This window comes from Sorex araneus, chromosome 2 (genome assembly GCF_027595985.1).
Source record: "Sorex araneus isolate mSorAra2 chromosome 2, mSorAra2.pri, whole genome shotgun sequence".
NCBI lineage: Eukaryota > Metazoa > Chordata > Mammalia > Eulipotyphla > Soricidae > Sorex > Sorex araneus.
In genome coordinates this window covers 223,082,986-223,095,934 of record NC_073303.1, presented here as the reverse complement: position 1 = coordinate 223,095,934, position 12,949 = coordinate 223,082,986, and the positions used below count along the sequence as shown (strand labels likewise).

The 12,949-nt window shown below is 54.1% G+C and overlaps 1 protein-coding gene across 2 annotated transcripts; it reads right to left on the bottom strand.

Moving 5' to 3' along the window:
- Window positions 1-3,100: 3,100 nt before the first annotated feature.
- Window positions 3,101-12,949, bottom strand: NFE2 (nuclear factor, erythroid 2). Of its 2 annotated transcripts, none has more exons than XM_055128573.1 (3): window positions 12,885-12,949; window positions 6,308-6,465; window positions 3,101-4,368 (listed from the first exon to the last, which is right to left on the bottom strand). In XM_055128573.1, the coding sequence occupies exons 2-3, from the start codon at window positions 6,419-6,421 to the stop codon at window positions 3,361-3,363; spliced, it is 1,122 nt and encodes a 373-aa protein (XP_054984548.1). In that variant the 5' UTR covers window positions 6,422-6,465; window positions 12,885-12,949; the 3' UTR covers window positions 3,101-3,360. The 2 variants fall into 2 exon arrangements, with proteins under 2 accessions (XP_054984548.1, XP_004601619.1); XM_004601562.2 differs by lacking the exon at window positions 12,885-12,949 and adding an exon at window positions 6,893-7,080.

The window sequence follows — 12,949 nt, the reverse complement described above, 5'->3', positions numbered from 1 at the left end:
TTACTACAACTATTTAAGTGGACCGGGCTGGAGCGATAGCAGAGGGTAGGACTTTTGCCTTGCACGCAGCTGACCTGAGTTTGATTCCTCCGTTCCTCTCGGAGAGCCTGGCAAGGTACCGAGAGTATCTCACCCCCATGGCAAAGCCTCGCAAGCTACCCGTGATGTAATCGGTACACCAAAAACAGTAACAAGTCTCACAATGGAGACAATACTGGTGGTGCCCACTCGAGCAAATCGATGAGCAACGGGATGACAGTGATACAGCGACAGTGATTTTTTTTTTTTTTTTTTTTTGCTTTTTGGGTCACACCTGGCGATGCACAGGGGTTACTCCTTGGCTCTGCACTCAGGAATTACTCCTGGCGGTGCTTAGGGGACCATATGGGATGCTGGGAATTGAACCCGGGTGGGCTGCGTGCAAGGCAAATGCCCTACCCGCTGTGCTATTGCTCCAGCCCCATACGACAGTGATTTAAGTGGTTTACTAGCTGAGGAAAGAAGAAAGTGAAAGTGACACACCCTCGTTGGGATCCCACCCTTGAGCAGATCTCCTAGTAATCTGGAGTACCAAACTCCTTAGATGAGATTTTTGTCCTTGAGTTAATCTCCTGGAGGAGTGGTCTTACCTCTCTTTGTGGATTTGTTAATGTTCAACCCACCTTTGTATCACCATCCTAGGTGATTGCTATATAAACTACGACTGGGGGCTGGAGCAGTACCACAGCGGGTGGGGCATTTGCCTTGCACGAGGCGACCTGGGTTCGATTCCCAGCATCCCATATGGTTCCCCTGAGCACCGCCAGGGATAATTCCTGAGTGCATGAGCCAGGAGTAACCCCTGAACATCGCCAGGTGTGACCCAAAAAGCAAATAAATAAATAAATATATAAGTATAAACAAACTAAGACTGTCAAATCAATGCCGGATCCAGAGCCAGAAGGAGAATGAAGGGGGATCCAGGAGAATGAAGGAGCATGGGGGAGGAAGAAGCAGGAGGAGAATCAGAGGAGAATGAGATGAGAATGGGAAAAACTGCAATTGATACCGACCAGCCTGGCCCTCGTTCCTTCCTTCGCCTGCCCATCGCCACCGACCTCCCTGGGGTGGGGGGAACTGGAGACCACCAAACACAAGCGGGTTTTTGTTGTTTGTTTTTGTGCCATGGCCAGCAATGTTCAGGGGTTATTACTGGCTCTGTGTTCAGGAGTCTTTCCTGGCAGGCTTGGGGGACCATATGGAATGCCGGGGATTGAACCCAAGTTGGCCTCCAGTATCATCAAATAAAAACTATCTTGCATCACATTCACACAAAATAAGCCGACATTTTTTCCTGGGATTTTTTGACTGCACCCTGTGATACTCAAGGCTTCACTACTAGTGGGGCTTGGGCGAACATATGGGGTGTCAGGAATAGAACCCAGTTTAGCTATAGGCAAAGTGAACACTACCCTACCCGCTGTATTATTGCTCCGGTCCCTGAACTGTCATTTCTTCCTTTTTTTTTTTTTTTTTTTTTTTTTTGCTTTTTGGGTCACACCCAGTGATGCACAGGGGTTACTCCTGGCTCATGCACTCAGGAATTGCCCCTGGCGGTGCTCAGGGGACCATATGGGATGCTGGGATTCGAACTTGGGTTGGCCGCGTGCAAGGCAAACGCCCTACCTGCTGTGCTATCGCTCCAGCCCCCTGTCATTTCTTATTATTATTATTATTATTATTTTGCTTTTTGGGTCACACCTGGTGATGCACAGGGGTTCTAGTTCATGCGCTCAGGAATTGCTCCTGACAGTGCTCGGGACCATATAAGATGCTGGGAATCGAACCTGGGTCAGCCACGTGCAAAACAAACGCCCTACCTGCTGTGCTATGGCTCCAACCCTTCTTTCTTTTTTTTTATAATTTAATTTGCCTTTTGGAGTCACACCCAGCGATGGCCAGGGGTTACTCCTGGCTCTGCACTCAGAAATTACTCCCAGTGGTGCTTCAGGGACCATATGGGATGCTGGGGATCGAACCCGGGTCAGCCACGTGCAAGGCAAATGCCCTACCCGCTCTACTATCGCTCTGTCCCTGAACTGTCATTTCTTCTAAACAGCTCAATTTTTTGGCGGGGGGGTGTCACACCCAGCGATGGCCAGGGGTTACTCCTGGCTCTGCACCCAAGAATTACTCCTGGCGATGCTCAGGAGACCACGTGGAATGCTGGGAATCGAACCCGGGTCGGCCACGCGCAAGGCAAACGCCCTACCCGCTGTGCTATTGCTCCAGCCCCCCTAAACAGCTCAATTTTTTGAGAGCTCTGGCTCATCAGGATCTCGGGAACCCTGTAGAAGTAGTGGATGGTGGGAACGGCAGGGTACAGGAAAGTGGCCAATGGACTTTCTAGGGTTTCTCATGCTTTAGATTGATTCAGAGCTGGCACAGAAGGTCAATCAGTGTTGGCAGTCCCCCATAATCTAAATAGGGAACCATTAGTACAGGTAGGGTTCCTGGGCTAGAGTGATAGCACAACGGGTAGGGCGTTTGCCTTGCACGCGGCCGACCCGGGTTTGATTCCCAGCATCCCTTATGGTTCCCTGAGCACCGCCAGGGGTAATTCCTGAGTGCAGAGCCAGGAATAACACCTGTGCATCTCCGGGTATGACCCCCCCCCCAAAAAAAAAACAACAGGTAGAGTTCCTTGTCATCTATGACCTCTGACTCTGAAAAGGTATGGGGGTGGGAGGCTTTCTCAAATATGTGTGGTTTTTATGGAGTTGTAAGGGCAAGAGATGAGCTTGGCAGGGTTCCCACCCCCAGCCAATGAGCAGTGAGCTCTAAGGAGCACTGGACTTCATCACTGTCCCTGGAAAAGGAAGACACGTAGCAGTCTATTTCTGTGGAAGGCTTTATGTACCAAAGCTCAAACAGAAAGGTGAAAGTGGACAGTCCCGTCCTCACTTGCCTCTTGCCTCTTTAAGCACACCTTATCTTGCAAGTGTTGAAGTTCCCACCGTGGTCCGATTCTGGCCTAGACTAGTGGTTTTGGGCCTTTTTTTTTTTTTTAACACCTATAGGCAGGCGATTGATAATCACCAGTCACAGAACTCCAGGGACTCAGGGCTGGGGAGTATCTGTGTTAGCAGGGACTGTTTTTTAAATTATTTATTTTGGGGTTTGGACCACACCCCGCCGTGCCCAGATACTGGGGGTCCCACACATGGCAGTGCCCGGTGCCTGTTAGGAGCCCCCGCGTACAAAGCGTGCACTCCAGCCTTTTGAACTATCTCCCTGGTCCCTGGCAGCAGAGGAGTGGGCCACACCCGACAGCGTGGGAAGAGAAGCTCCATCAGCAGTCCGTGCCCACGGGGGCCCAGCTCAGTCTGTGGCTTCCATCTTGAGACCCCGGGGCACCAGGAAGATGGCCCCGTCGGCACCCTGCTGCAGAGCGTACTCCTCGGGGGAGTACCTGTTGCCCGCCTCGTCCCGCAGGTGCTGGAAGATGTCACGGTACAGCTCGGCCAGCTGCTGACGCATGACCTCCAGGGTCCGGTCAGTCTCCCCCCGGGCCTGGAGGAGTCGCTCCCGCTCACTGCCCAGGCGCTCCAGCTCCCGTTCCAGCTGCACAATGGTCTCCAGCTTCCTTTTGCGACAGTTCTGGGCCGCCACCTTGTTCTTGCCCCGCCGTCGGATGTCCCGGACAAGTGCCAGCTGGCTCTCCGTCAGCGGGTACCGCGCCAACAGCTCGTTAAAGTCATCCACCGGCAAGTTGACAATCTTGTCTGTAGGGAAGGGGATCTTCATGGCCAGCGCCCGGCGTTCATCTCGACTCCCTGCTTCCCCCCGGGCCGGGGGCTTGGCTCTCACGGGGCCTGAGGAGGGCTCTATGGCTAAGGGGGTCTCGGCAGGTGGCAAGGTGTAGTTGGGCGGGGCCAAGGAGTTGGGCAGAAGCGAGTAGGGGTACTCCACTGGATACATCTCTACGTACTCGCTGCGCCGCCGGCCAGCCTCTGTCCCTTCCAGCTCGAGAGATTCTGCATCGCTATAGTTGAGGGATAATCCCGAGTCGGATTCTGGGTCTTCTTGGGGCTTCGGCGGCCCCGCTGGCAGCCCAATGTCCAGGAGAGTCAGAGGATCGGAGAGGGGTTCACTGAGCAGGCCCGAGAGGGTCAGTGGCTTGGGGACTGGTATGGCCATATTGCCATAAGGGTATGGAGGGTCTGGGACATGGGATGTGGGGACAGGGAGCTCATAAGGTGGTGGGGGGAGGGGGAAGCCAGCCTCTGGGTGAACAGAGCAGGGACAGTAAGTTGGGGCTGGCGGGGGTCCCGGGTACGGGGTTGGGACTGGGGGCTCATAGGATGGTTCACTTGGAGCGTTCATGGCCTGCAATGACATAAACAAAGAGGTTTGAAGACAGGGGGAAGAGGAGAAACAAGCTCTCTGTAGACCAAGTTGGATCTGAAAAGCCCACCCAGTAAGACAGTAACGAGGGAACAAGGACAGCGTGGTGCTAAAAGTCATGGCAGGGGCTGGAGTGATAGCACAGCAGGTAGGGCGTTTGCCTTGCACACGGCCGACCCAGGTTCGATTCCCAGCATCCCATAGGGTCCCCTATGCACTGCCAGGAGTAATTCCTGAGTGCAGAGTCAGGAGTAATTCCTGAGCATCGCCGGGTGTGACCCAAAAAGCAAAATAAAAATAAAAATCTTGGGAATCTTTCAATGAAGTTAGAATGTAGCTTTTTGCACACTCTTTCCCTCTCCCCCCACCAATATTTTTGTTGTTTGGTTTGGGGCCACGCCCAGTGATGCTCTGGAGTTACTCCTGGCTCTGTACTCAGGAATTACTCCTAGTGTTACTTGGGAAACCATATGGGATGCCAGGGATCAAACCGAGGTAAGCCACGTGCAAGGCAAATGCCCTACCTGCTATATACATCACTCTGCCCACCACCCAAAAAAAATTTTTTTTTAAGTTAAACAGAAATGGCAGTTTTGAGAGGCTTGGGGGATTTTGGGGTTTTATTTTTTCTTTTTTAGATCATACCCAGCAATACTCAGGGGTTACTCCTGGCTCTACACTCAGGAGTTACTCCTGGCAGTGCTCAGGGGACCATATGGAATCCTGGGGATTGAACCCCGGATCAGTCATATGCAAGGCAAATACCTACCTGCTGTACTATGGCCAGGAATGGCAGGGTTTTTTTGTTTTTGTTTTTGTTTTGTTTTGTTTTTGCTTTTTGGGTCACACCCGGCGATGCTCAGGGGTTACTCCTGGCTCTGCACTCAGGAATTACTCCTGGCGGTGCTCGGGAGAAGGAATGGCAGTTTTTAAGGTCAGTCTTCAGAGAAGACTATCTGGAACCAGAGAGATTGTCCATAAGTTAAGGCACTTGCCTCGCATGTGCCTAAGCCAGGTTCCATCCCCAACACCACCTCTGCTCCCCTGAGCACTGCCACAAGTAAGCGCTGAGCAAAGTCAGGGGTAGTCCAAAAACAAACAAAGAGCAACTGTGTAACATGACAGCTATTATGGACTCTCCTCTTGGGGAGCAGTTCTTTCTGGGCTGACATAACTCGAGTTCCTCTGCTTCCTCAGGGAAGACAGTTCTCATCCAAAGAGCGCCCCTCTGAATCCTTGGCTGCTCAGGTTATCTAAGGTCAAGAAGCCCATCAGCCCCTGGCGTGCCCTGGCTGCCCAGTAGAGGGAGCTGCTGTGTGGGAGGAGGGTGAGGGCAGATGCTTCACACCAGGCCCGTGGGAGGTCAGGGGGGCTAAAAGACCCCGGGAAGCAGCAGAACACCAGCCTCTTCTCCCGTGCCTTGTCCCTGCCCAGGTGCGCGGGAGAGGAGGGAACATGTTGGAAACGGCCCCCCCCCCACCATGTCAGGAAGCACCCCCGCTCCCGCCAGCTCTCGACAAAGGCAGCATTGTTAGGTCCACAGATACCCCTTTGTCCAACTAGCAGGGGACCCCGGCCGAGTCTGACTCCCCTTCCCGAGGCCCCTGCTACCTGGGAGAAAGGGGCCCAGCAGCTGAGGGCGGGCGGCGGGGGTGAGGGGAGAGGGAAGAAGACGGGCCCTGTTTGAGGAGAGAGAAGTCAAGATGAGAAAGAGAAGGCCCGGCAGGAGGCGGGTAGAGGGATGTGGGCAGTGTGGCTGCCGAGAGAGCGTCACCGCTTCGGACCCGTGCCACCCTCCTCCCTGCTCATCTGCTCATCCCTCCGCACTGCATTCTGCTCGTACTCCCAGGGGCCCCAGAACCCCACGGCCCCTCAGACCCCAGCTACTCTACTCCCCTCCCTGCCCGCCAGCCCTGCTCACCTGCAGCTCCGTGATGGACATGATCTCCTGCCAAGTGAGCTCCATCTCGCCCGGCTCCAGTGTGAGCGGCTGTGTCCCCCTGTCCGTGCTTTGCTGGGGAGGACACGGGGGCATCCTACTGGGCCAGGGCCCCCCAATGCCCAAAGAGCCCCAGAAACCTGTGGGAGAAATAGAACTTAGGACATCTCCGCCGCGGGCCACACTTTGGCTCCTGCTTCCGTGAACACGTTCCTTCTGGCTACATGTCACTCCCGTCAGGTGCCAGCCTCCTCCACCAACTTTTTAAAATTTATTTATTCTTTCCTTTTGTTGTGATGGGAACACACCCAAAACGTTCCAATTTTAGTATATGTGCTGCCGAAGCGAGCACGGGAACACACCCAAAACGGCTCAGGGCTTACTTCTGGCCCTGCGCTCAGAGGTCACTCCTGCTGGTGGTGCTCGGGGGGCCATATGGGATGCCAGGGATCGAACCCAGATTGGGGCCATATGCAGAGCAAGTACCTTACCCGCGGTATGCTATTACTCTGTCCCCAGCTCCTTTAAGCTGCAAAGTCCTTTTCTGTGCCTCAGTCGCCGCCTCACCTGCTGTGGCCGTCCTTGGCAGTTTTCCTTGGGGAGCACAGCAGTCTTTTATCCCCTGTTTTGTTTTTATCTTCAATAAACGTCTTCTCTTTTCCCTATTTCTTACTTCCCAAAATGGTACTGCTGGCTAGAGCAGTCACATCATCTGGGGTGCTCTCCGCCTTTCTTGGGGTGACACCACGGATCACTTCTTCCTTCTCTGTTCTCAGGCTTTCCTTCCCAAGATGAGAGTAAGTGCGTGGGGATCCCCAAAGAGTATGTTGTGGGGAGAGCCGGGCAACAGCCCCTCCCCTTCTCGGAGATACGTCCAGGCCTGCTGCCTGATAGTGGCCCTGCCCACTCCTCCTGTCCTGAGCCTGGGCTCCCCCGCCAGCTCCGATAAGGGCTTTATCAGCTGGAGGCAGCAAAGAAGGAATGGCCTCTGGGGACACTGGACCTCTGCGCTGGGTCTGCACAGGGTCAGCTTGGCTGTAGCCCAATCCACCAACCGGAGGGTCTTTCGAAGGATGTATAAAAACCACATGGAGGGGCCAGAGCAATAGTACAGTGAGTTGAGTTTGCCTCACATACATCCAACTGGGTGTAATCCCCAGCACTCTATCTGGTCCCCCCACCCCCAGCACTGCCAGGACGAATTCCTTAGTGCAGAGCCAGGGCTAAGCACTGAGCACTGCTGTGGCCCCAAATCCAAATCCAACCTGCCCCCCTCGCAATAAATAAATAAATAAATAAATAAATAAATAAATAAATAAATAAATACAAAACACTTTAAACTGGGGCTGGAGCGATAGCACAGCAGGTAGGGCGTTTGCCTTGCACATGGCCCACCCGGGTTCGATTCCCAGCATCCCATAGGGTACCCTGAGCACCACCAGCAGTAATTCCTGAGTGCAGAGCCAGGAGTAACCCCTGTGCATCGCGGGGTGTGACCCAAAAAGCAAAAAATAATAATAATAATAAACTATTGTCAAAAAAAAACATTAAACATTCATTGATGAGATTAATTTTACAAAATACTAGAGAGTCCATTCAGAAACTGAGAACTTGGGGGGCTGGAGCAATAGCACAGCGGGTAGGGCATTTGCCTTGCACGCGGCTGACCCGGGTTCGATTCCCAGCATCCCATATGGTCCCCTGAGCACCACCAGGGGTGATTCCTGAGTGCAGAGCCAGGAGTGACCCCTGTGCATCGCCGGGTGTGACCCAAAAAGCAAAAAAAAAAAAAAAAAAAAAAGAGAGAAAGAAACTGAGAACTTGGTAGGAGGCAGAGTCAGGGCTAGAGCCTGTCGGATTCTCCAGCCCACGCGCCCTCCCGGGCAAACGCTTGCTCAGCTCTCACCCGCATCGCCCTCCTCCGAGCCTTCCCTGCACAGTCACATTCCCCAGGTATTTTTTTCTGGAGGGTCTCAGTCTCCTCTTTCTTGGGGGACTCTCTTTTTACAGCCTTGGAGACATACTCCCCTCCAGCCCCCTCTGTGACCTGGGTCTTGGCCATGGTTGGTCACCACCACAGTGCCTGCCGTGTTGGGCCACCTCAGTGTACTCAGGGCCTGTGTTTCCTCATTCGTATGAGCAGGGAGTTGGACAACTTGAACTTGGAGGTTCCTTTCTACGTGCACTGTTTAACCTCTTCAGCAGCCCTTCCCCGCTGCCTCCCCTCTCTCACTCTTAGGCCCTATCTGTTCCCACCCCCCTCCTCCCTGACACCTTCTCTCCCTGTGTCTCTTCCCCCTGCCTTCAGCAACAGATTCTGAGCAAATTTGGCCAGGCCCTCTGATCTCTGAGGCCCACACACCACTCCCCACCCCTGCCACCGAGGGAAGAAAGGCTCAGAGAGGGGAACCTTGCAGAACATTGAGGGTTGTACTGGATAGTTTCAAATGGCACAAACATATATCACCGTAGGGGTGGCCTCTCGGCAATGTAGTATGGGGCCTACGTCTGACGAATACAGACTTAGCCACTGTCACTGTCATCCCGTTGCTCATCGATTTGCTCGGGCGGGCACTATAAATGATTCTTCTGGGGGAGGGAGGTATCTCTGTAGTGCCTCTCCTCCATCCCCTTGTTCTGTTGCCACCTCCAGAGCTGGAAGCTGGTTGGGGCTGGAGCGATAGCGGGTAGGGTGTTTGCCTTGCACGGGGCCGACCCAGATTCGAATCCCAGCATCCCATATGGTCCCCTGAGCACTGCCAGGAATAACTCCTGAGTGCAGAGCCAGGAGGAACTGTGTATCGCCGGTTGTGACCCAAAAAGAAAAAAAAAAGGTACCAGAGCTGGAAGGTGGTGTCATTACAGTTCCTTGACCAGTGGGCAGAGTGCGTGGGGTGTTTATGTCTGCCCAGGATGCTATTGCAACACCGGAACCCCACCCTCCCCCACCCAGGTTCAGGAGGAAATTGCTCAAAGACAAAGTGAATGGAGAAGGAGTTGGGGGGGGGCAGGGACAAAGGCTCTTGCCTCATCATTTGCAGTGCTCCCTCTACTCCCCCCTCCCCCGCACCCCTTTGTCCCTCCTCCATCTTCCACTCTGACTCAGGTGCAGTACCAAGAACCCTCACTAGGAGGCAGGAGACCAGGCTCTTTTGACCTTAGAATGAACCTTTCAAGGTTCTATGCCGTTAACTGGGGCTGGGCTTGGACAGCCTCCTGGACGTGAGAGAGCAGATTGCCTTGAGCGCAGGCAGTCCCAAGCTTTGTGGTTTGCCACATTCTCCCAGGGAACCTGTGAAACCACCAAATCCCAAAGCCATCTGGACTCCTGAATGAAATTCCTAAGCGCCCAGCAGTCAGAATGTTACCCCATGCCCTGCCCTGATGTTCTCTGCTCCCTCCCACCGCAGTGTCAAATTACCCAACTATAGGGATTTCTGGGAAGGAACACAAACCCGAAGACCACGTAGTGCTGAATTCAAGGCGACCCCTCTCTCTTAGACTACATGTCAGTCCCCTTTTATAAAAACCAGTATTTCGGGGTCTGAGCGATAGTACAATGGGTAGGGTGTTTGCTTTGCATGGCATCCCATATGATCCCCGAGCACTGCCAGGAGTAATTCCTGAGTGCAGAGCCAGGAGTAACCTCTGAGCATCATCAGGTGTGACCCAAAAAGAAAAAAAAAGAAAAGAGAAACTAAAGCAGTAGTTCATTCTCCCCCACAGGGAAATGAGAATTGAAAGGGGGGAGCTCTTAGGGGCCATCAAGATAGTACAGTGAGTAATGAAACCTGCCTTGCAAGAGGCTGACTCGGGTTCGATTGCTGGCATCCCATATGGTCCTCTGTTTTTTATGGGTCACACCCGGCAATGCACAGGGGCTACTCCTGGCCCATGCACCTAGGAATTACCCCTGGTGGGCCATATGGGGCCATATGGGATGCTGGGAATCGAACCCGAGTCAGCCTCGTGCAAGGCAAATGCCCTACCTGCTGTGCTATCACTCCAGCCCCTCATATGGCACTCTGAAGCCTCACTAGGAGTGATTCCTGAGCACAGAGTCAGGAGGAAAACCTGAGCACTGCCGGGGATAGGCCAAAAAAGAAAAAGAAAAAGATGAGCTGCAGGAGGCAGGAGACAGGGGAAAGGAGAGATGCAAACCTCTGGACCAGCTCCATCCAACCCATAGGCACTTGCAAGTCTGTGCGGATAGTACAGTGGGTAGGGCGCTTGTCTTGCATGCAGCTGACCAAGTTTGATCCCCAGCCCCACACACGGTCCCCCAAGCTCCGCCAGGAGTGAATCCTGAACACAGTTGGGGGTAGGCTAAAAACAAAGCGAAACGAAAGTCTGCATGGGCCAAAGGGTGCCCGGGTTTCTCTTGGAGGGGATGGGAAATATCTATGCGCTGGGCATAGACCTCCTGAGGACCACGGTGGTCCAGAGGAGGGAGAAAGGCAGAGTCAGAATCGGATCCAGTAGTACATCGCCGGGGGCAGACACTGCAGAGTGACTAGGAAGTGGAACCCCCCCCCACAAGCCCCTTCTCTTACTTTGTAATAAACCTCCTTGGTCTACCTCTGAGGTCACACACACATCTTAGTTCCCAACATGGTCCGTCAGAGGGGACTGGACTTGACTGGGTGAGTAGGAGCCTGTCACCCTCTCTCCTTATGGTTCTGCTCAGGAAGATCTTAACACAGTCGCTGAGAACCCTCCGCAGATACTCCAGGGAAGGACGGGGGGTAACAAAAGACAAGGGCCACGGTGCTGGTACCTCAGTACCAGCAGCGCCTTGTCAGAGGGGAGAGAGCGGACACCGTTCTGGGACCCTGTACGAGGGCTATGGGGCACTGACAGGCTGGGGAGGGGTCAGGGAGACATGGGGCCTGGGGTAGCAGGTGAGCGGATTCTTTAGAAAGATCAGGGGAAAGGGGCTGGAGCAATAGTACAGCATGTAGGGCACTTGCCTTGCAAGTAGCAGACCCGGTTTCGATTCCCGGCACCCCCATATAGTTTCACTAGCCCACCATAGTGCTTTCCTGAGCACAAAGTCAGGAGTAAGTCCCATGACCCACAAAAAGAAAGAAAGGAAGAAAAAGGACTAGGGGAGATGCCCAAGAACCCAACAGGATGGAATGGAAAGGGAGAGAGGAAGAGAGGGAAGAGAGAGAGAGAGAGAGAGAGAGAGAGAGAGAGAGAGAGAGAGAGAGAGAGAGAGAGAGAAGAGAGAGAGATTTATTTTTTTTGCTTTTTGGGTCACACCCAGCGTTGCTCAGAGGTTACTCCTGGCTCTGCACTCAGAAATTACTCCTGGCAGTTCTTGGGGGACCATATGGGATGCCAGGGATTGAACCCAGGTCAGCCACGTGCAAGGCAAACGCCCTACCCGCTGTGCTATCACTCCAGCCCCAGGAGAGAGAGAGATTTAATCAGGGCAAATCTGCCCTGGGATGTATTTGACCCCAACAGGTGCATTAAAAGGTAGGGAGAGGGACTGGAGCCATAGCACAGTGGGTAGGGTGTTTGCCTTACGCACAGCCGATCCAGATTCGATTCCCAGCATCCCATAGAGTCCCCCGAGCACTGCCAGGAGTAATTCCTGAGTGTATGAGCCAGGAGTAAGCCCTGTGCACTGCCGGGTGTGACCCCCCCCAAAAAAAAGGTAAGGAGAGAGAGGGGGTGGGTGTGTGGGGTGGGGAAGACTCTGTTATCCTGTCACTTAACCCCAGTCCTTGGGGGAATCCATGACTAGAGAACCCCAGGCGGTGCAAAATTGCTCCCTAGTTTCCACTGTTCCCACCCCCACCTCCTGAGCCGCCAAGCGTCCCCCAGGGAAGGAGCCCCGGGAGCCTGACACCTTCTCCCTTCCAAGTCTTGGCTGTTCTCTGCCGCTCCAGGCCAGCCAGAGGAGAACTCAGCACCTCCGCAGCCTGCAACTGCAGCACTTAGTTACCCTGGCACCCAGCACTTTCCATTCCGCACCTTCTCCAAAGCTTCCCAGCTGGCTGGAAAGAGGAGCAGAGTACAAGTGTGTGTTTGTGTGTGTGTGTGTGTGTGTAGCATGGGGGGGTTTCTGTACTTGAGAATCTATAGGCTTGCCCAAGAAACCAGCTTGTATAACGGTTATCCAGGGTCACTTCTCAGGCCCTTAGACGTGCCTCAGAGAGCCCCGTCTGATCCCCTCCCAAGCCTCTCAGGGCTGGAGGAGCAGTTCCCAAAGCCCAATGATGTCAGATTCTCTCTTTTGGGGGGAAAGGGGACCACTCTTGGTGACGCTGGGGGACCATATGGGTGCCAAGGATGGAACCCAGGGTCAGGCGCATGCAAGGTAAGCGGTAAGCGCCCTACCTGCTGTTCTATAGCTCCAGCCCCTGATGTCAGGTTCTTAACCCAGGGGCTGCCTGGAAAGGCCTGAGATCTCCTAGGAACGGGCTGGGGGTGAGCGGGTTCTTGGGAATGGCCTTTGGCTAGTTCCTCCCCCCTGCCTCCTCCATCCCTCCCGAGGGGGCCCCTCGGTTCTCACTGGAACCCCGCTCCCTCCCTGCCCCCAAGGCACCTGTGGCAGGGTCCGGGCAGGCGGGCGTGGAGAGAGATGAGGCTCCGCAGCTGTCTCTGGGGAGA